Consider the following 24,541-nt stretch of genomic DNA (forward strand, 5'->3'; position numbering starts at 1 on the left):
CAACAGATTGTTTCTGCGGATTCCAGTACCTACGTGCCTCCATCTAATACTTAAAAACATTCTGGAATTAGTTTGAAGGATGACTAAAGACCTATTAATCATTTTCCAGCAATAAGTTGTACCAGACATGGATAAGCCCATATGTAATGAATGAAGTTTGTTTAAAATCAGAAACAGAATCAGGTTTAATATCACTGGCACATGTTTTGCAATACACGAAAAATACTGTAAATTACACGCACTCATGAAGCACTGCTCTATCACATCATACAAGACTCATGATGCAGACTGTGCTAGGAATCCCGCTGAACCCCTGCAGCACATCGTAGCAGGTTGCAAGATGCAGACAGGGACAGCGTACACTGAACGGCACAACCAAGCTGCAGGAATTGTGTACGGGAACATCTGCGCTGAGTATGGCTTGGAAATTCCCAAGTCCAAATGGGAAACCCCCGAGAAGGTAGTGGAGAATGACAAAGCTAAGATCCTGAGGGACTTCCAAATACAGAATGATAAGCAAGTACTGGCCAACGAACCAGACCTAGTAATACTGGACAAGGAACAGAAGAAAGCAAAAGTAATAGATGTGGCAATCCCAAATGATAGTAACATCAGGAAGAAAGAATATGAGAAAGCGGAGAAATACCAGGGCTTGCAAGGGCAGATAGAAAGGATGTGGAAGGTTAAAACCAGAGTAATCCCCATGGTGATAAGAACACTTGGAGCTGTGACAACTGGACTGGGAGAATGGCTCCAACAAATCCCGAGAACAACATCTGAGATCTTGGTCCAGAAGAGCGCACGATTGGGAACAGCAAGGATACTGTGCTAAACCCTCAAGCTCTCAGGCCTCTGGTGAAGGACCCGAGATTGAGGGAAAAATACACATACACACCATGCATAAGGGGTGAGAGAAAGGAAATATATATACTGTAGCAACACACAAAATGCTGGAGGAGCAGCGTCAAGCTGCATCTATGAAATGAACAAACAGTTGACACTTTGGGTCGAGATCCTTCTTCAGGACTGAAAAGGAAGGGGGAAGACAGCAGAATAAAAAAAGTGATGGGAGGGGAAGGAGGAGATCTAGAAGATGATAGGTGCATCCAGGTGAGTAGGAAAAATAAAGGGCTGGAGTGGAAGGAATCAGATAGGAGAGGTGGACCACAGGGAAGAGGAAGGGACCTGGGGAAGTGATAGGTGGGTGAAAAGAGGTAAGAGGCCAGAGTGGGGAATAGAGGAAGACAGGAGGGGGAGGGAAAATTTTTGTTTACCAGAAGAAGCTGATATTCATGCCATCAGGTTGGAGGCTACCCAGATGGAATATAAAGCATTGCTCCTCCACCCTGAGAGTGGCCTCATCTTGGCACAAAAGTGGCCATGGACCAACATCTTAGAACGGGAATGGGAATCTGATGGCAAAGGATTCTTCTTCAGGGTAGGCATCCCTCGAAGAGGCTTCACAGTGGAGCAGCAAATCAGAAACATTAGAAAGTCTGAAGATGCTGGAAATCCAGAGCAACACACACAAAATGCTGGAGGAACAATAGACAATAGACAGTAGGTGCAGGAGTAGGCCATTCGGCCCTTCTAGCCAGCACCGCCATTCACTGTGATCATGGCTGATCATACACAATCAGTACCCTGTTCCTGCCCTCTCCCCATATCCCTTGACCCTGCTATCTATAAGAGCTCTATCTAACTCTCTCTTGAATGCATCCAGAGACTTGGCCTCCACTGCCTTCTGGGGCAGACCATTCCACATATCCACCACTCTCTGGGTGAAAAAGTTTTTCCGCAAAACTCAGCAGGTCGGGCAGCATATATAGAAATGAATAAACAGCTGGTGTTTCAGGTCAACACCCTTCTTCAGGACTAAGAAGGAAGGAGGAAGACAGCAGAACCCTTCTTCTCCAGCTCTTTATCTTTTCTACACACCTGGCTTCACTTAGCACCTTCTGACTAGTCTTCTTCCCCTCCCCCACCTTTTTATTCTGGCATCTTCCCCCTTCCATTCCAGTCCTGGACAAGTGTCTTGGCCTGAAATGCCAAACTGCTTATTCATTTCAATGGATGCTGCCAAACTTGCTGAGTTCCTCCATCATTTTTTGTGAGTTGCTTTGGATTTCGAGCATCTGCAGACTTTCTTGTGTGTGTATATATAGCTGTTCCAAAAATATTGAGTGTCTACCTTCTGATTCCTGTGGCTCCTCCTTGATGGTATCGATGAGGATGTTAGTGACCTTTAAAATTGTACGATATTGAGGAAAACCATTTAAGTCCAGTGAGGAAGAGCTCTTTTCATTTGCTGGAGGACACAGATGTACAGAAATGGGAAGAGATCTATTGGTCAGACGAGACAACTTATTCAACTTGATTTCACTTTGAACCCACTGCTGACTGGATGGTGGAATTAAATCCAATAGCATCTAAGGAAATGGATATGTATTTGAAGGAAAAGATTGGAGTGTGAAGCTAATTAGGCACAAAGGATTAGCACAATCGGCTGAACGGCTGTGGGACTGAGTGAGAGCCGAATCTGCACTGTAATATGGCAAACATTGCTGTGTATGATTTAATGCCTGTGAGCAAATGGAAATGTGTATAAAAGCAGAATAATACAACAGAGAGAGAACGGAACTAATGTGAATGAAAGGGAATATTGTATAGGGAAACAGCAGTGATAGAAACAAAAAGAGTGGATTCAATGGAAGCAGTGATTGGCAAGAGAAATATATGAGCCATAGAATATTAAAATTAATTTAGATGCATTTTAATGGCCCTTCTGTATGTCCATCTGTTTCTCTAGTTTGCTTAATTGGATCATATTGTCATCTGTTATGAAAGAATACTGAACAGCTTTAATTGAATGGCTGCTCTGGATCTGCATTATTTATATATAACAAGTTGAAATTTTTTTGTAATGATAATTTTTTGTGAAACTGTATTCGGGCTGCATTCACACTGAATCCAGCAAACTGGGGAAAATAAATATAGCCGTTATAATATAGCCTATACATTAGTCTGAAGTATGTGGCTTAGAACCCATGGATCCAACCTCCAGCAAGTCTACTTCCTGATAAAGTCTACTGCCTGATAAAGTTTGGAAAATCAAAGGAAGTTTTAATGAAATATAGAGTAACAATCTGGCATAAAACCACAAGACACAGGAGCAGGATTAATCTATTTGGCCCATCGAGCCTGCTCCACCATTCCATCATGGCTGATTTATTATCCATCTCAACCCTATTCTTTTGCCTTTTCCCCATAATCTTTGACACCTTAATTAATCAACAGTCTCTCCAATGCCAGCATATCTTTTCTTAGATAAGGGGCCCAAAACTGCTGACAATACTCCAAGTGCGGTCTGACCAATGGCTTATAAAGCCTCAACAATACAATGCTAACATTGCATTTGCCTCTCTTCCTTACCACTGACTCAACCTGCAAGTTAACCTTTAGGGAATCCTGCACAAGCATAGAATTCCCTTGGTCTGACCTTGCAGGTAGGTATGTTACAGGCAGTGCTGACTGGCAACCACACAGACCATATGAGATGTGACAAACTGAGTCATAAAGGGAAAATGAAAACTTTTCTCATGCATGGCATCAGGAAGAGAAGAAGTGCATAATGACTGTCTGGCCAAGCCAGGAAGGGGTCATTGTACCGATATGCTCTGTCATCCTTCGTCTGTTTTAATACCAAAGTATAAAATGGCAGTTATTGCACAATTCTGGCAATGAACAAAGATAATTTGGCAAATGCATAGGAGTAAAATGTCATCTTTTGTCACTAAAGGCAATCTAACTAAATTTTATACAGAGAATATAAAGCACTGCCTTTACTGTATTGCACTTTGCAAATGTTTTGGGGAAGGATTCCTCACCCTGTGGCTTCTATATGGACAGTAACATGTCTAGTAACTTAGAGGATTACAATTTGGTGAACCTCTTGTGAAAGCTTGTGTAAAAGTGTAGACACTAAGGCACTGGAGAAAATCGGGTCTTGATTCTATCTGTTATCCAGTAATAGCTAACAGGAAGAGGAGGACATCTGACATTATTCTTTTTCTAGGTTAAAAATTGAAGTGGCTTTAAATGAAGCACTCAATATTAGTTTGAAGAGCCCTTTGTAAAAGTGGGTAGAATGGAATGTGCCTGGTACTGGGATTGCTTTATTGTATTACCTGAGGTGAAATGTATCCGATAAGGATAAACAACAGATAGCACGGAGTGGAGTGAACTTAAATAGACATTGACTTGGTTCACCTTCCAGATCCAAAATGCTACTTAGAACAGTTTCATGTTTCTCTTTGAACAGGTTTCCTTTGTTTCGTGGCTACCTGGAGAAGATGAATCTCAGAGTTGTATATTGCATACTTTGATAATAAGTCAACCTTTGAACCAGTTTTAGTACCTTTCCCCCCGGTACTTTCTTGTGCATTCCCACATCTCCATGTCCATATTCCATAAAAGCAGCACGTGGTGCTTTCTAATAAAGCACAAACTATTTCTAAGTTAATACAAAATGCTTTACAGGCAAATTAAGGAAGAAACTGCTCCTGACTCTTCACTGTCAGCATGCACCATGTGTACAAAAGTCAAACAGCAGGCACATGAAAAATTATACACTTACATTTCTTCTCCATAAGCATCAGTTGTTTAAGCAGGCTTGCATCCTGTGGGTTGTGCACTGGTTTACCTGTGGCGATCACTTGGAGGAAGATCATTAATTAGGGAGATTAAGGACCCTGACCTCCCTTTGAAACAAACACAAAATGCTGGAGGAACTCAGCAGGTCAAGGCAGCATATATGGAGAGGAATAAACAGTCGATGTTTCCAGCTGAGACTCTTCATTAGTTCTAGAAAGGAAGGGGGATGAAGCCAGAATAGGAAGGTGGGAGGAGGGGAAGGAGTACAGGCTGACAGGTGATAGGCACAGCCAGCTGAAGGGAGAGGTAGGTGCGTGGGTGAGGGGGAATAAAGTCAGGCACTGGGAGGTGATAGGTGGAAAAGGTAAAGACCTGAAGAAGGAGGACATTTTCTTAGAAATACGTGAGGACAGTCAAAAGTTGGAAGGGCAGAGACCCCGGACCATTGCAGTACATTTAAGTATAAAATTTTTCTTTACCCAATGTACTGCGAGGCTTCTTGTTTCTTGAATTATCCGGCGTGGACAACCCCGTGCAAAAGATTATCCAAGCATAGACCCTGCTGAGTCATGATTTACCGTTCATTCAAATAAAAGATACTTGTGGTCAAAGTTGTACCATATTCGGAACATCCAGGCACTCTCCATCTCTGTGGTACTCACTTCTTGCCTGCCTTCGGCACTCTGGGGAGATAAAAAAGAAACCATTCTTTTCTAAGAAAAGGTTATTTCTGGTCTGTTTGTAAATGTTGTTATCTCAGACAAGAGGATGTACTGTATGACTGCACAGTCTTGGAGAGACGAGACTTTTGCATTAGTATGTAAATTGGAACAGCTAAATGGTGCTGTGAAACCACTGAGATGAATCCCACTGCAAATCAACAAATGCCACTGAAGGACAAAAAAAAATGTGATAGGAAGAGTTTACTCTTAATTTCAACAGAATATAAAATACCGTGGCACAAAGGGAATCTAAAGTTCATGCCCATTGCTGAGGACACAGATGTAAAGAATCAGAATCAGGATCAGGTTTAATATCACTGGCATATGTCGTGAAACTTGTTGTCTTTGCAGCAGCAGTACAATGCTATACTTAATAATAGAGAGAAATACCCTGTGAATTGCAGTAAGTATATTTGTAAGTTCATGGGTTCGATGTCCATTCAGAAATTGGATGGCAGAGGGGAAGAGCTGTTTCTGAATCATTATGTATGTGCCGTCAGTCTCCTGTACCTCCTTCCTGTTGGTGGCAATGAGAACAAGGCATGTCCTGGATGATAGGGGTCCTTAATGATGGGACACTAGCTTCCTAAGGCACCGCTCCTTGAAGATGTCTTGGGTATTACAGAGGCTAGTGTTGATGATGGAGCTGACTAAGCTACAACTCTGCAGCTTATTTTGGCCCTGTGCAGTCGCCCCACCTCCATTCCAGATGGTGATGTGACCCTTTCAGAAGTTGAGGCAGTTTATTTATTTTGAACACAGCAACTTGATTTCACTTGAATCTGCTGCTGACAGCATGCTGGAGTTAGATCTGACAGCATCAGCATTGGGAAATGGATATGTATTTAATGGGGCACAAGGGATAACATTAGAGAGTGAGGTTAATTAGACTCGTCTTTCAAAGGATTAGCACACTGGGCTGAATGGCTGTGTGAGTCAATGAGAGCTGACTCTACATTGTAACATGGCAAACACTGAAGTGTATGATATCATGCCTGAGAGAGTGGAAATGTTTCTTTTATGCCCTATCTTATAATATCATTGCTGTCATTGCACAGTGCTATGTAGATTGTTAAAGCAAATACAAGTATTAATGTGGCATAAAGAAAAACAAAGCATAACGGTCAGGTAAGTCAAAAACCATGCTAGGTTCAAGGAGTGCATTGCAGACATCAAGCATTGCAGGTCTGCCCCACTAGCGAGCTGCTGGAAAACGATGGAGCTGAACTTGTTCTGTACCGTGTTATTGCCTACTACAGCCTCCCAGGGAAGAAGGCGTTAGGGGTGGTGTGAAGAAGTGGAGTGCGGTCCAGTGGCGCAAATGACTGTCTTGTGATCGCTGTTGGACATCAGTAATGTAAAATACTGCAAGTCCTGTTCATTGGTGAGACTGACAGTGGGCGAGCTGCATGGCCTTGGTCGCGTGGATCAACCTCAAGTAGCCGCCAGGGAGGAGACACCGGAGGCAGTGTAGGAGAGAGTAGAGGGATGATGGGTGAGCTGGAGTCTGTGCTGGACCTTCCTATTGGTGCTGCTCTCCAGTGTTCACTACCGGGAAGACAAGCTGTATTGTGTTCATCTGTGGGTGCACTAGCATGTGATGAGGAACCGCTGCGTACTTGTTCTTGCAGAAACATGGCTCCAAGCCAACATCCCATGCACCATCAATCTACAGGCTACTCAGGAACAGGCTATATTAGTTCCTTGTGACTGTATGTTTTTCTACTGTTGTTACTACGTTTTGCACCTTGGCCCTGGAAGAACGCTGTTTCGTTTGGCTGTATTTATGTGTAGGTTAGAATGACAATTAAACTTGAACCTGAACATCAAGTTAAAAACCTGCAGAGGATTAGGGCACCAATTTAGACTACGTCCTTCTGTTGAAAGAACAGAGCGAGAAGCTCAATGGCTGAAGTCTGGAGACTGGAGGCACACAGCCCTGTCTTGGATTTGGAGGACTGTCTGTGTGTATGGGTGGAAGGGAAGGTGGGAGGGAAGAAAGCGCTTGTTTTGCTGTTGTTGTTTCATTGCTTGCTGAATTCTGTTTGGTCGTGTTCTCTGTTGTTCTGCCGAGCTTTGTGGGCATGCTATGTTGGCGCTGGCATGTGTGGCATCACTTGCAGACTGCCCAGCATATCCATAAGTGTGTTGGTTGTTAACAGAAAGAACGCATTTCACTATATGTTTCTGAATACAGTACTGTACAAAAGCCTTCAGCGCAGACATATAGCTAGAGTGCCTAAGAATTTTCCACAGTACTGCAGTGATTTTATGTATTGCACTGTACTACTGCCGCAAGAAAAATCATGACATACGTGAGTGATGATAAACCTGATTCTGATTTGGATCTCCATTGTGGACTGAAAGTGGGAAGGAGGCAGGGAGAGGGGAATCATGGTGGGAAAAGGAAAAGGGAGAGGGGAGGGAGTGGGAAACACCGGAGAGATATTCTGTAATGATCACCAAACCAATTGTTTAGAATCAAGTGACCTTGCCAGGTGTCTCAGGGCTGGGTATGTATGCACCCACTGCCCCTGGCACTCCTTCTCTGCCACCTGTCCCACACCCCTCCCTCTGTACTCCACCTTTGCCTTTCCCAACATCCTTTGCTCCAGCCAGATTTACCAACTCGCCATCTGCTCCATGTTGACAAAAAGAGTACTGTGCAAAAGTCTTAGGCACCTTAGCTATAAGTATGTGCCTGAGACTTTTGCACAGTAGTGTACGTGGGATAAATATATTTGAGCCTGATAACTTGGTAAAGAACAAGTACATACCAAGAAGGTGAGAACAAGGAAAAAAACACTTGAAGCAAGTAAATTAGGGGCAGAACAGTGATGTAGAGAGAGAGAAAAAACTAAGGAAGGGTTGAAGGATTCAAAGTCTTGTCACTGAATCAAATAAGATTTGTGACAATACTAGTCAATTAGAGTACGATGTCCTTTTCATCAAGCTCCTAAAGCACAGAAAGAAAACTCATTTTGCAGAAGAAGAAGCAGGACTAGTAATGAATAAAACATTAAATACATTTTCGAAACAACGAAGGGTAAAAATAATTCAGGAGCTTGTGCACACGATCAAAGTAAGGATACATATAGACTAGAGTATAGGGTCAGAGAGGAGGAGGTTGGGAGAGAAAGCAAGTGTGCCCAGAAGGAAGAGATGAAGCAATCAACAGGCAGATATCCCACCCTGCAAAAACTAATTTCAGGGAGGTAGCATCACCATTTCAGGAGGTAGTGCCCCCCCCCCCCCCCCCGGTCGACCTCCAAGGCTGTATGTATACAGGATATTTGATTATGAAAGAACACAACAATTTATTTGATCACATATTGAAACTATTGACACACATATTCCTTGTTGAGCATTTTGTTGGCAGTCTCAATGCTAATACAAATCGCTTTTCTATTTCTTTTAGAAACTTTCCTTGTACTGTGATGCGGCTTGCTTGGCAGATTAGAGCACTTTGCCAGAAGTCTCAATCTCATAGCAGTCTGTGTCAATGAATTTGTTAATTTTGCAAGACATCAGATTCACGTGTTTTGTGAGACAGCTGACTTCTGAATTCTGTGTTAATGTGACGCGCCATGCTGAATGCCCTTTCCACATCACAATTAGAATTTGGCAGCACCAAAAGCAGCTTCATCAACTGGCAGAGCTCTTTGAATCTCAACTGCCCCGTGCTCACAGATTTTACTTTGGACAGCTTCCCCCAGAACTCATCAACTGGCAAACTTTCATAGTTTGGCACCAGTCCTTCAAGGTTAGTTGAGACATAATCCAGGACTTCCAAGTGGAGCTGTTCTCTTGCATCTGCCTTGATCACATTTGGAAATCTCTCTGCCGAAGTCAAAATCTGCTCTGGATTCACCTCATCTTGGCTCTCTGTATTGACCACTGACAGATTTTTAAAGATTTGGTCTCTCATTGGGAACTTCGCCAAGATTTTTTGAAAGCTCCTGACATAGAATGTTCTGGTGTCTTTGAAGAACTGCTTTGTCTTGTAAGGAGGGGATCTCTTGTGCTTCCTCGCTTAGCAACTGCCTCCTTGTCAGGTACCCAGTAAAAAGCTCTTCATCTGGGCAGTGAATTTCAGGGTTGCTCACATCGATCTCCTGAATGTTCTGTTCTCTCAATACCTTTGGCTCAATAAATCTGCTTGCTATGTCATGCCAGGAGATCTTCTACATTCTGATCCAACTTGAAGAAGATAGGTGCCTTGTTTTGAAAAATCAAATTGAATTTGTCAAAATGTTGTGTGACATTATGGAGAAAGCATGTGTATATTTTCATTTGGGGGTCTTTCAGCCTCTTCTGAATATGGGATGACTTCTGATTTTCACTCTTTGACTCAAAATATGAAATAAAGGCTGGCCATTGGTGGAGCAGATGGTCCAAACCTTTTCCTAAAGAAACCCAGCATGTAGGACAATGCTTTTGTACTCCCTGCTGAGCAACGTTGCAGAACTCTTGAAACTGTTTCAGGTCTTTGCTTCATTTGGAACTTTTCTCAGGGTAGTAGTAGATGTCAATGAGCAGTTCTTCAGGTGACACCAAGAGCTCCTTAGCAGCAGATTTGGCACAAATGTTGACCAGGTGACTTGGACAGCCAATGTTGTAAATATGAGGGGCCTGTGCTTTCACTCTTGATAAGACAGAGTTGTTTTTGCCAATCATCACATTGCAGTTGTCACTGCTAAATCCTACACAATTAGACCATTCAAGGTCTTTGTCACGCATGGATGATGTAATGCAGTGGAATATGTTTTCAGCTTTGGCATCATTGCACACTGGCATGTCTACAAATCCAATTGTTACCTTATCCTGTCTTTCATTATAGTACCTGGCTAAAATGAAACATTCCTTCTCACACATGATATCGTTGCTTTCGTCAACCAAAATACTGTATGGCCTTTTTTTCTGTCCTGATGAACTGGTACAGATCCTTTGAATGTTCACAGTAGCTGCTGTCTTGGTTGATTTGCTATTTCTGAATTAGGAAAAGCTTTCCTGTATAGCTTGCCTGTGTGCTTACACACCTGGAATGGCAGGTTATGCTCAATGATGAAAGATATAAAGTACACCTCAGCTCTAGTGACCTTCTCTGTCAGACTTTGGTTTTCTGCTGAAAAGAACTGTGAAATACTTGAGCAGCCTTCCCTGCGCTTAGCCTCCCTAATATGTTGTGGCCCCTAAAAGAAATAAAAGCATAAGGTGTATCCTCATTATATTGTCTTATGTAATACTTTGTTTAGTGATTTTGACTAATCTGTAAACCAAGTTCGGTATATGCAGAAAATGTGACATTAAAATATGCATTTATATTATATTATCATGGATTTTTTAAATTCTATTACAACGTTAAGCAAGTCTACAGGGAGTTTGGCCTCATCATGTAGGACATCAATATAGTATCGCTTTAGCAGCTAGCCGGATAGTTTAAATAACGTTAGCTATGCTAATGAATGAATGACACATGTTAAACTCACCTCAACATGTCTTTTACAGTCATTTAACCCACCATGGGCAATAGAAAAGTCAATGTTGCAAACAGTGCAGCGAGCAACACTGTCATTATTTTTGACCCCTGTTAGGCAGGGGTACACTTTAGTGTAGTCTGGGGTGAAGTACGTTTTATATTTTCTTGTTTTGGAACACTCTGCCATGGTGGTGCAGGACACTAAACGGAACTGATGGACGATGAAGGAGAGACAGAGGTTGACTGTAAAGCCTGCCCACAGAGAAAACTGATAGGTCTACTTAGCACAAAGAGAGACCAATCAGGATGCTCCCTCTTGCTCTCGCTCTCCCTCTCCAAAATATCGATTTCTGGGATATTGTATATAATTTGCGGGCGTCAGGGAGCCGCTATCAATATGTGGGAGACTCCCGGAACTTCCGGGAGAGGTGGGATGTCTGAACAGGGTACAGCTGGTGCACTCCAGGATGTGCAGAGGGCTGCACTGACGGTCAGGGCAGCCACTGCAAAGGCAATATGGGGGAAGAACCATAATCTTTGGTGCTATCACTAGTGGAAACTGAGGGGCTGGGCCCTTTCTAATAGTCTTTCGAATGGTTCTTGGCTGTGTTACATAAAAACAAATGCTGGCATTGATATATTATAAGACCATAAGATACAGGAGCAGAATTAGACCATTTGGCCCATCGAGTCTTCTCTGCCATTTCATCATGGTTGATCCAATATTCCCCTCGGCTCCAATCTCCTGCCTTCTCCCCGTAAATCTTCATGCCCTGACTAATCAAGAATCTGTCAAGCTCTGCCTTAAATATACATAAAGACTTGGCCTCCACAGCTGTCTATGGTAAAGAATTCCACAGATCCACCACTCGCTGGCTAAGAAATTCCTCCCCATCTTGGTTCTAAAAGCACACCTCTCTATTCTGAGGCTGTGTCTTCTGGTCTTAGACTCTCCCACCATAGGAAATGGTGAATGGGAAATCTGCTCTATCAAGGCCTTTCACCATTTGATCCATTTCAATGAGGTCACCCCTCATTCTGAATTCCAGCAAATGCAGGCCCAGAGCCATCAAACGCTTTTCACGTGACAAACCATTCAATCCTGGAATCATTTTTGTGAACCCCCTTTGAACCCTTTCCAGTTTCAGCACATCCTTTCTAAGATAAGGGGCACAAAACTGCTCAAAATACTCCAAGTGAGGCCACACCAGTTCTTTATAAAGTCTCAACATAACATTCTTGCTTTTATATGCTAGTCCCCTTGAAACGAATGCTGACATTACATTTGCCTTGCTCACCATTGACACAACCTGTAAGTTAACCTTTGAGGAATCCTGCACAAGGACTCCCAAGTCCCTTTGCACCTCAGTTTTTTTTCTATTTTCTCTCTATTTAGAAAATAGTCAACCTTTTCATTTCTTCTACCAAAGTGCATGACCATACACTTCCTAACACTTCACATCTGCCATTTCTTTGCCCATTCTCCTAATCTGTCTAAGCCCTTCCGTAGCCTCCCTACTTCCTCAAAACTACCTGTCCCTCCACCTATCTTCATATCGTCTGCAAACTTTGCAACAAGGCCATCAATTCCATCATCCAAATCTTTGACATACAACGTAAAAAGAATCGATCCCAATGCAGACCCCATGTGGAACCCCAGCAGCCAACCAGAAAAGGCTCCTTTTATTCCCACTTTTTGCCTCCTGCCATTCAGCCACTGCTTTATCCATGTTAGAATCTTTCCTGTAATACCATGGGCTAGTAGCTTGTTAAGCAACCTTAGGCGTGGCACCTTGTCAAAGGCCTTCAGAAAAGCCAAGTACACAGCGTCAACCACAGATTTTTCAGGCAATGTTTTCCCTTGAGGAAACCATGCTGACTATGACCTATTTATCATGTGCCTCCAAGTACCCTGAGAATTCATCCTTGATCATTGACTCCAACATCTTCTCAACCACTGAGATCAGACTAACTGGCCTATAATTTCCTTTCTTCTGCCTCTCTCCCTTCTTGAAGAGTGGAGTGACATCTGCAATTTTCCAGTCTTCTGGAACCATTCCAGGATCTAGTGGTTCATGAAAGATCATTACTAATGCCACCATGATATCTTCAGCCACCTCTTTCAGAACTCTGGGGTGTACAGCATCTGGTCCAGATGACTTATCTATATTCAGACCTTTCAGTTTCCCAAGAACCTTCTCTCTAGTAATGGTAACTTCATACACTTCATGACCCCTGATACCTGGAACTTTCACCATACTGCTAGTGTCTTCCACAGTGAAGACTGACGCAAAATACTCATTCAGTTCATCTGCTATTTCATTGTCCCCCACTACTACACTTCCAGCATCGTTTTTCAGGGGTCCAGTATCCACTCTCACCTCTCTTTTACACTTTATGTATCTGAAGAAAATTTTGGTGTCCTCTTTAATATTATTGGCTAGCCTACTTTCTGTATTCTATCTTTACTTTCTTAATGACTTCTTTAGTTGCTTTCTATTGGTTTTTAAAAGCTTCCCAATCCTCTAACTTTCCAGAAATTTTTGTTGCATTATACTCCTCTCTTTTGAGTTTTATGTTGGCTTTGACTTCTCTTGTTAGCCATCTTTCCTTTCGAATACTTCTTCCTCTTTGGGATGTATATTTGAGCTGCCTTCTGAATTGCTTTCAGAAATACTCTGCCATAATCCCTGGCAGAGTCCCTTCCAATCAATTTTGGCCAACTCCTCTCTCATACCTCTGTAATTCCCTTTCCTTCACTGTAATACTGATACATCTGCTCCTTCTCAAATTTTTGGTGAATTCGATCATATGCCCTAAGGGTTCTTTAACCTTAATCTCTTTAATCAACTCTGGTTCATTGCACAACACCCAGTACTGAACAGCTGATCCTCTAGTGGGCTCAACCACAAGCTGCTCTGAAAAGCCATCTCTTGGGCACTCTAGAAATTCCCCCTCTTGGAATTCAGCACCAACCTGATTTTCCTAGTCTACCTGCATATTGAAGTCTCCCATGGCTATTGTAAAATTGTCCTTTTGGCATACATTTTCTATCTCCATTGTAATTTGTAAACCACATCCTTACTACTGTTTGGGGGTCTTTGTATATAATTCCCATCAGGGTATTTTTACCCTTGCAGTTCCTTAGCTCTATCCACAATGATTTAATACCTTTCCACCCTATGTCACCTCTATCTAATGATTTGATTTCATTTTTACCAACAGAGCAACGCTGCCCCCTCTGCCTTCTGCCTGTCCTTTTGATATAACGTGTATCCTGGGACAAAGTCGAGGTTGAGTTTATTGTCATATGCGCAAGTACATGCCTGCACTAGTGTAATGAAAAGCTTGCTCGCGGCAGTATCCCAGGCACACGGCATCAGATGTGCAGTATGTGCAAGAAACACATACACATGAATAATGCACAATTTTTACAAGAAAGGACATGATTAGAACAAGATCATTGTAATACAAAGTAGTCACTATGTTGCCATACTGAGGCTCTGATTATAGTTGTGCTGAGTGAATACAGAACATAGAGCATTACACCACAGCACAGGTCCTTCTGCCCCCGATGTGCTGACCTTTTAGACCATATGACCATAAGACATAGGAGCAGAATTAGGCCTTTCAGCCCATTGAGTCTGCTCCATTATTCCATCATGGCCCATCCTTCTCCAAGATCAATCTAACCCTTCCCTCCCCCCAGAGCCCTCCATTATTTTTCATCCATGTGCTTGCCTACCAGAGAGTCTGTTAAATCTCTGCAATGTATCGACCTCTATCACCAGCCCTGGCAGTGTGTTCCATGCAAATCCCATTCTCTATGTAAAAAAACAACCCTACCTCTGACATCTCCCCATACTTACAAGAACAGAATGGTTTAAGACAAGTACTGTAGCTTTTTTTGAGCCAGGTGGTGTGGTATTGTAGTACAATGTGTGAGTGACATTAACATAGAGACAGAAGTGAACTGATGGTACTGCATTTGCTCTGAGGTTTTGAGGGACAGTCAGGTCACTGTCCTTCAGTATTACTTCTTGTACTAAACGGAAGTTGTTTAACAAATCTATAGTATTTATAACAGTAAGTATAGGTGCTTGTTGCAGTAATGAGCAAGATTATTGATTAATTTAAACAAGAAGTATACAGACTATCATTTGCTCATTTTGTGCCAAGTCATATGGCATGGGCGATCATAGCAATTCCATGACCATGATTGTTCTTGCAAATTATTCTACAGAGGTGGTTTGCCATTGCCTTCTTCTGGGCAGTGTCTTTACAAGACAGATGCTCCCAGCCATTATCAATAGATTTCAGAGATGTACCAGCTGCTCATACAACCATCCATCACCTGCTCTCACAGCTTCACCTAACCCACATTGTGGGGTTAGGCAGGAGCAACACCTTGCCCTAGGGTGATCTGCAGTTTAGTGGAGGGAAGAAGAGCCTTACACCTCCCTTTGGTAGAGATGTATCTCAACCCCACCACCTGCATATAGATGATATCTCACAACATTTTACATTGTTCCTCACCAAAGAGAAGGATGTGCTGCCATTGGAAAGGAGGTTCCTGAGAATGATTCTGGGAATGAAAGGGTTAACAAGTGAAGAGTGTTAGATAGTATTGGACCTGCATTTGCTGGAGTTTAGAAGAATGGTGGTCTCATTGAAACCTATCAAATATTGAAAGGCCTAGATTGAGTGGATGTGAGAGGATGTTTCCTATAGTGGAGGAGTCTTGGACCGGAGGAAACCCAGCCTCAGGATAGAAGGACATCCCTTTATAACAGAGATGAGGAGGAACTTCCTTCACTAAAGGGTGGTGAATTTGTGGAATTCATTGTCACAGACAACGGTGGAGGCCAAGTCATTGGGTATTTAAGTCATTTAAAGTGGAGGTTGCTAGGTTCTTGATTAATAACTGTGTCAAAAGTTATGGGGAGAAGACAGGAGAATGGGGTTGAGATGGCTAATAAATCAGCCATGATGGAATGGCAGAACAGACTCAATGGCCTGAATGGTCTAATTCTGCTCCTATATCTTACAGCCTTATGGAGAATTGCTCTCTGAAGACCCTGGATGGCCATGATTTCTTTCCTCACTCCTCTTGCTCCTCTTTGAGCAGTCTGTCCCGATCCACATGCCCTTGGCTAATTTTCCCTGGGAACAAGTCCACCGATGGTACCATGTCTGGGATGACCTGGGTTGTTTGAGACTTAGGTGATGCAGGATTTTTAAATACTGATATATTTGAGAAGTAGCACGGCCTTCCACCCAACAAACCCTCACAGCCCAATTGCACCCATGTGACCAATTAACTTACTAAGCTATATGTCTTTGGGATATGGAAGGAAACTGGAACACCAGGGTGAATCCCATACAGTTACAGGGAGAAAATGTACAAACTCCTTATAGATATGGCAAATTGAACTCGGGTCACTGGCACTGTAATAGCATTATGCTAATAGCTACATTACTGTGCGGCCTTAAAAATTTGCCACTATGATAATCACTAAACACGTTAACTATAACTGTGTATATATCTGTACTTAAAGACCTCTCCTTGGAAAGAAGACATATTTAAATTACTGCCCCCATCTCTTTTGCGAGGTTATTAGTTTATGGGCACATGCAGGCAGTCAGTACTAATTTCCTGGAGGCGGAACACTCCTATGGTGTAGCGTCAGAATCAGAATCAGTTTTAATATCACTGGCATATGTCACAAAATTTGTTGCTTAGCAGCAGCAGTAAATTGCAATACATAATAATAAAGACTATTAATTATTATATATAAAATTAAATTGATTAAGTAGTGCAAAAAGAGAGAGGAAAATACCGAGGTTGACTTCATGGGTTTACCCTTCATTCATAAATCTGCCGGCAGAGAGGAAGTAGCTGTTTCTGAAACACTGAGTTTTCAGGCTCCTGTACCTCCTCCTTAATGGCAGGAATGAGAAAAGGGCATGTCCTGGGTGATGGGGGTCCTTAATGATGGATTTTGACTTTTTGAGGCATTGCTTTTTGAAGGTGTCCTAGGTGCTTAGGTTAGTGCCCATGATGGAGCTGGCTGAGTGTGTAACCTTCTGCAACCTGTCCAGTGGTCATCCATTTCAGACGGTGCTGCAACCGGTTAGAATGCTGTCTACGGTACATCTGTAGAAACTTGCGAGTGTCTTTGGTGACATACCAATTCTCCTCAAACTCTTAATGAAATATAGCTGCTGTTGTGCCTTCTTTGTAATTGCATCAAAATGTTGGGCCTAGGTTAGATCCTCAGAGATGTTGACACCCAAGCACTTGAAACTGCTCACCCTTTCCTCTTCTGATCCCTCGATGAGGACTGGATGTTCCCTCGACTTTCCCTTCCTGAAGTATACCATCAGTTCTTTGATTTTAATGATGTTAAATGCAAGGTTGTTGTTTCAACAGCACTTAACCAACTGATCTATCTCACTCTCACACACCATCTGAAATTCTGCCAACAATAGTTGTGTAGTTGGCAAATTTTACAGATGTGTGCCTAGCCACACAGTCATGGGTGTAGTGAGAGTAGAGTAGTAGATTAGGCACACATGCTTGAGGTGCGCCTATGTTGATTGTCAGTGAGGAGGAGATGTTATTTCCAAACCACACACACTGTTGCTTCCCAGTGAGGAAGTCAAGGATCCAGTTGCAGAGAGAGATACAGAGGCCCAGAGTTTGGAGCTTGTTGATTAGACCTGAGGGTATGAAAATGTTGAATGCTGAGCTGTAATCAATAAACAGCAGCCTGACATGTAGGTATTGTTACTGTCCAGGTGACCCAAGGTCGAATGGAAAACCAATGGAAGACCTACTGTGGTGATAGACAAATTGCTGTGGGTCCAAGTCCTTGCAGAGGCAAGAGTTGATTCTGGCCATGACCAACCTCTCAAAGTACTTCATCACAGTAGATGGGAGTGCCGCTGGGTGATTGTCATTGAGGCAGCTCACCCTGATCTTCCTGGGCACTGGTATGATTGTCACCTTTTGACACAGGTTGGAACCCCTGGCTGCAGCAGTGAGAGGATGAAGATGCCCTTGGACACTCCTGCCAGTTGGTTGGCGCAGGTACACCATCAGAGCCTGATGCCTTGTCAAAGAGATCACCCTTCTGAAAGATGTTCTAACGTTGACCCTTTGCCATTGCAGTACAATGGTTTGAAAGTTGTGTTTCAAGTCCCACTCTGTCGCTCTGGTAGGTCTCTAGAGTAGGACTGAGGGAATGCTGCACTGCTGAATGACCTAACATTCCTCTCAGGTAAGTGGAAAGGATGATGTAGGATGACTTGGAAGAAGGAAAGCTGTGTCCATATTTGTGGGCAGCATTTTGGCTCTATTACTGTCACAAAGTAATAAATTATCTGGTCCCAAGGTGTGCAGAGAATTGTTTTGGAAGGAAAGAGTAGATACAGTAAGTGTTTAATGACGATTATGTGGGCCAAGCCTCTGTTCCTTGTACTGCCCCAACACCACCCATTCTCCCATGTGGTGACATTATTAATGGAAGTTTGCCATGCAGAAATTGGATAACCCTAACAATGTATTAGAAAAGTGACTGCTGGAAGTACTTCATTGGCTACACAGTGCTTTGGGATGTCCTGAGGTCAAGAAAGGCTCTGTAGAAATGGAAGTCTTCATAAAATTTTTTAAAAGTGCAAGAATTAATTAGAAGGGGAAACAGAAGTTTGCTCTCCCCGTGGCTCGGTAAGTGCTTGGCTCTGAGACAGAGTTTGGCCTTGCCCTATGTGGTGAATCTGGGAACTTGACAAGTGGGTAGCTGCCAGCAAGAGCTCACTGTGGCAGAATGCATTGGAGTTAACCTGCTGTGCCAAAACTCATTTATCATCTCCGTCTGTGAATCAGACCAAAGTAAAACAAAACCCAGCTGCGGCTATCTGTACATTTGCCAAATACATGCTAACTATTGGACTGAATATTTATCTTTCAACTCATCCAACAAACCTGCTCAAAGCCTGCAATGCCCAGCTTTGTTGTCCAGGCATTTTCTTACTTCACCACTTTACAAAAAGAAAAATTTCTAATTGACATTACATTTCCCATGTGGCACATCTGAGAACACTTTGCTTATGCACTGATGCAATTAAAAAGGTATGAATCATCACCCACCCCTTGGTATTAACTAAGTGACACACTGTTGGCTATTAATTCTGTGTCACTTCAGAACCTCTGCAGACATATTGCTTAGAAGTTAGTGGCGAGGAATCAAATCTAAAGGCCACACATCTGCCAGGTAGACAACTCCCAAGAACATTCCATATGAGAACATAAGGAAATAGGAGCAGGAATATATCACTCAAAATTACCTCACTATTCAATATGATCATGGTTGATCTACCCTTTCTCACTGCCTTGGACTCTTCCACCCTGAACTCTCTCTCTCAACCCCCCCCCCCCCCCCAATTGGGAAGATACAGGAGCTTGAAAAGATACACCACCAGTCTCAAAGCACAGCATCTATCCTGCTGTCATTAAACACTTGAACTCTTGTATGTTAGTGAATCCTTGACCTTACAACCTACCTCGGCATGCCCCTTGCACCTTATTGCCTACCTGCATTGCACTTTCTCTGCAACTAAAATGTGATACAGTTGCACCCACAGGGTGGAGGAGCAACACCTTATATTCCGTTTGGGTATCCTCCAATCTGATGGCATGAATATTGACTTCTCCTTCTGGTGAACAATTCCCTCCCCTGCTTCCTCTATTCCCCATTCTGACTTTTCATCTCTTCTCACCTGACTATCACTTCCCCCGGGTCCCCTTCTCCTTCCCTTTCACCAATTGTCCACTCTCCTACCCTATCTGATTCCTTCTTCTTCAGCCCTTGACCTTTCCCACCTGTACCTGGCTTCACCTTCCAGCCTCTTTTCCCTCCCTATAACTTTCTTTCCCTTCCGTCTCAGTCATGAAGAAGGGTCTTGACCTGAAACACTGACTGTTTCTAACATGATCTGTTTGCATAGCTTGCAAAGCTAACGTTTTCACCCTATCTCTGTACATATGAACCAAAGCCTAGCCTCAACTCCACTTTGGTGCTAGTTCCCCTCCTGCTTTCAATTTGATGACCTCTCATAAAATTTACCTGCCTTCCCTTTAAATACCCTGATTGTTCCAGCTTCTGCAACCATCTGAGGTACAAAATTCCAGATTCTCATTACCCTCTGCAAGAAGTTACTACACACCTCCATTTTAAGTGACCATCCTTGAATCCTGTAACCATGTTCCTCCTTTCTATTGCTTATGGAAAAAAAACCCTGACAAATGGTTCAAATGCTTCTGTTTATTGTCACAGAATGTAAATAGTATACAACCTGAAATATTTGTTTTCGCAGCCATCCACGAAAAACAGAAGGACCCCAACAGAATGAACCACAGAGAAACGTTAGAACTTCAGAGCGTCAACGCACAAACCTCCCACCAACATTTCATTGTGTTCTTTGAGGACTTTCTGTTTTAAGGCACCACACCTCATTCTTCCAAATTCTAAAGAATATAAGTCTGATTTCTTCAGCTGTTCCTAATGCCTGCAACTGATTTCTTCTGCCTTTTTTATGACTGACTTTCAGAATTACATTAATCCCAATAGGACATTGTCCCATTCATCTGGAAAATTATCACCAGGCAATAAACTTTCCACTGAAACGCTCACTTCCCTGCCCACTTGCCTCGAAAGATGGAGACAGAGAGATTGAGAAAGAGGAGGGAAGTGTCGGAAATGGTATCCCGAAATCTTCTACCCAGGAGGGATGAGTTCATTCAAAACAGGGAGTGATGGATTTTGGGTATTAAAGGAATCAGGGGCTATGGTGCTAATGTTGGAAAAATGCACTGAGGTTCAAGATGAATGATAGAGCAGGCCTGAAGGGCAAATGGGCTCCCTTTCTTTAGTATTATTCCTCTCCTTAATTTCCCGGCTCTTTTTCAATTGCTTTATTGATTATGTTATGCATGTGGAGCAAATCTGATGGGCAGAAGGGTCCCGAATCGTCAATGCCTGACCCCCCCACTCCTTTTTGAGAATCGCAAGATCACTATTATTTCGGGTCTGATGCCAGGAAATGAGAGAGATACACATCATGTCAATAATGAGAGAGAGACACACAGAATACACAAGGTTTGGAATGTCTCCTGACATAAGCGGAACGGAACTACTGACTACTGCCGTTGTCTCTTGGAGAAGGAATTGTGTATTGAGTACTGTACTATTCATTGAAACCCCTCAGGGGACAACCAGAGTGGTCTGGTTGAGGGATTGCATCATCCCAACCTGATTGACATCTGAGACCCCGTGAGTAAGGATAAAAGAGGGGTCTGGGGAACAACCCCTTTAGACGCACCAGGAGAAACGCTAGAAATCCAGTGACAGCGTTTTATAGCGAAAGCTGGTGGGAGCTCGTGTGCGTCCTCCCTTGCCTGGGTGGTGGGCTCATCACGGAAGAACGGTTTAGCTAAAGGATAGGTCACACTTGAACGGCCACGACAACGAGACACCTGATGGATCGAAATCATAAAGGAAAGTCGGCAAGTTTTTCTCTTTCTCTCTCTCTCTCTCCAACAATTGCAACCCAGAGACACCCAAACGACGGCAGCCTGTGTGAACTGCAGTGAACTTTATATTTCCATCGGACAATTCATTATCCCCTAGACAACGATAGAGCTTAATTCTTATTGATTATTATTATACCCGCACTTTTAGGTTTAGTATTGACGACGTATATTATCTGTATACGTATTTATTTAGGGAGGTATTTATTTTTGCTAATAAATACTGTTAAAAATAGTATCACCAGACTCCAACGGACGTCTCTATCTTTGCTGGTAAGTAACCCAGTTACGGGGTTCGTAACAAATACAACATTTAAAAGATCTCTTACTCACCCGTAGGTGGCTTATCAGCATTATAATGCTATATATTATGACAAAGGTAGATTTTTTTCAAATGGATTGGCAAAAATGGTTACAGAAAAAGAGAGCATGAGAAGCATTCCTTCCAATCTGTAGATCTGCATCTATTGCTCCATTAATGTAACTCCCTACATAATTAATCCAAAATATCTTCAAGTTTCATCAATGACTAAAAAGATATACAAATACAATAAGTCAACAGAATAGGCATTGTAATTGAGGTCTGACAAGCTGACTTGTTTTAGGAGACTGTGATATCAAAAACAAAGGACAATTATGTTCTCAGGTTTCATCATTTCATAGCTTGTCACACCAGACAGTCAGCCATGTTCTCAGGTACATTTCATTCTCATCACATCTTCTTTCTGTCAGGTTCGTTCTCATATATTGTCCTCAATTAGTCTCATCTATAGCCTGACCTTTTGTAATGAAAAGGTCATCCCATTTTTACACACCTAAGTCCATTTGTCAGAAAATACCCAAAATCACTCAAAGTGGTAACAATATCTCCTCTGTATTGTAATGAATGGCATTGAAAACACTAAGACTGATAGGAAAGAACAAGTACTAAGAGTGGAGACAGAGAGAACTAGTTCTGCCATTTGTAGGAATGATTCTGCACACTTATATTGGGTCTTTGAATTTAATATTGTGGAAGTTTGTCTCTACAGGTATTCATAAGATGGGCATCAGTAACTGGGGTTGGCTGGTACTTGGAAAACATTGCTTTAGTTTTAACCACTTTTGCTGTAGCCTTTCCTAATTTTCAGACATTTTAGGCTTAAGACCTTCTTTTGTCTTTGCTTTCCATCCCACCAGGCTCCACAATCCCATGATTACTTTTGATCAGAACCTGCTTTTAACTTTCATATTTCACAACCATTTTATTTTGCATCAGGCTTAGGTGCATTCTCAAGCCTGCATTTCCAGAAGGCAAATGGAAGGGTGAACACTGCAGCAACACACAATGTGCTGGAAGAACTCAGCAGGTCAGGCAGCGTCAATGGACACTTGACATTTCAGGTCGAGGACCTTCACCTGCACTGACAGACCGAGTGGAGATTGCCAGTACAAAATGTGGAGGGTAGGTCAAGCAAGAGATGAAAAGTGATAAGTGGATCCAGATGAGGGTGGGGGGGGGGGGGGAATGATTGGCACAAGGTGGAGGGGAAAGTGGAAATAATGACAGAAGCTGGAGGACGATAGGAGGAGGCGACAAATCACTGAGGAGGGGAACATCTGATAGGAGAGTAAGGTATAGCAGCATGCAAGCAAGTGAGGGGGTGTGGAGGGCAGATGAGGACTGTGGGGGAGGAGGACCAGTGGGATACTGCAACTGAGACATCTGTCATTCCATAATTTGGCCTTTGCAGATTTGAAATCATTTCCAGTGGCAGTTGTTATGCTTGTTTTAAAGAGATGAGCAAGTCCATCTGTGATTTTGACTTTCCATTAGCTGAAGCCAGACCTGTTGGCCATGTCTCTTGGCATTGCTATCAGCAATACATTATATTTTTTTATATGTGTTATCATTGTTCAACTTCCCTCATTAACCCCCGCTTGACCACACAACCTGTCCAATTCATTCCTCAGGCAAGCTTCATCTTATCATAGATATTCCCTTAATATATCCAATTCTTCCACCCTTTTTAAAATGTCTGTTTTCCTGTCTGGATGAACGGTTTTCATCCCTAATTGTTTTTCTCTCCACAAGCACTGTCCAATTTGCTGAACATTTCCAGCATGTTTTGTCTTTTGTACAACTGAGGAAGGATGACTTTTGCATTCAATTTCTAGGAGAAGTTGGGGGAAATGTTAAGAGGTCAAGAAATGAAAAAAAAACCCTAGCTCCCTCTGCAACTTGAAACTTCACTTCCCAGTATTGATGAAAGCTCATCTCTGAAACATTAGCACTGCTTAATTCTCCACAGATGCTGCCTGACCTGCGAAGTATTCTCTTCTGGGCTTTCTAAATACGAGGGGTGATTGATAAGTTCATGGCCTAAGGTAGAAAGCGTCAATTTTAGAAAACCTAGCACATTTATTTTTCAACATAGTCCCCTCCTACATAGTCCTGACGAAGTTAATAACTCATCGGAGTGATTGATAAGTTTGTGGCCTAAGGTAGAAGGAGATGAGTTATTAACTTCAAACTTTCTGCATAATCACTCAAAGAGTTGAACTGCATGCGCATGTAATGAGAGCTGTATAACTCATCTCCTTCTACCTTAGGCCATGAACTTATCAATCACCTCTGCTGGAGGTCCAAGATCCATATGCTCTACAACCGCTGGGCTAAGTGTGTAAATGTAGGAGGCAACTATGTTGAAAAATAAATGTGCTAGGTTTTCTAAAATTGACTCTTTCTACCTTAGGCCACAAACTTATCAATCACCCCTCGTATTTCTCTTCAGCAAACGGGGGTATTTTAATTTTATTTTATCTGTTACCTTACAATAAATAGGAGGAAGCTTGGGTCTGGAATCAGACAGATGTGTCAGAATGATCAGTGAAAGGAATAGGGAGAGTGAACTTCGGAAATTCATGCTTGAATGTTAAACTGAACCTCCAAGATTTCTTCATATTTTCCAATAACAGGATAAACACTTCAAAGTTAAGCTCAAGGAACCACACAGTGAAATACAGGACTGAGCATTATGAAAATGAAATAGAAAGATGAACAAAAGACAGCATAACCAGAAAACGAATGTTAAAAAAAAAACAATTGGATAATTA

The 24,541-nt window shown here is 42.5% G+C and overlaps 1 protein-coding gene across 1 annotated transcript in view; it reads right to left on the reverse strand.

Moving 5' to 3' along the window:
* Positions 1-24,541, reverse strand: part of LOC140725691 (sodium/hydrogen exchanger 9-like) — a 531,897-nt gene that overhangs the window by 73,651 nt on the left and 433,705 nt on the right. The window contains exon 14 of the mRNA XM_073041518.1: positions 5,254-5,336. Within this exon, the coding sequence (XP_072897619.1) occupies positions 5,254-5,336 (83 nt within the window). The remainder of the gene's footprint in view (positions 1-5,253; positions 5,337-24,541) is intronic.

This window comes from Hemitrygon akajei, chromosome 3 (genome assembly GCF_048418815.1).
Source record: "Hemitrygon akajei chromosome 3, sHemAka1.3, whole genome shotgun sequence".
NCBI classification, from domain to species: Eukaryota; Metazoa; Chordata; class Chondrichthyes; order Myliobatiformes; family Dasyatidae; genus Hemitrygon; species Hemitrygon akajei.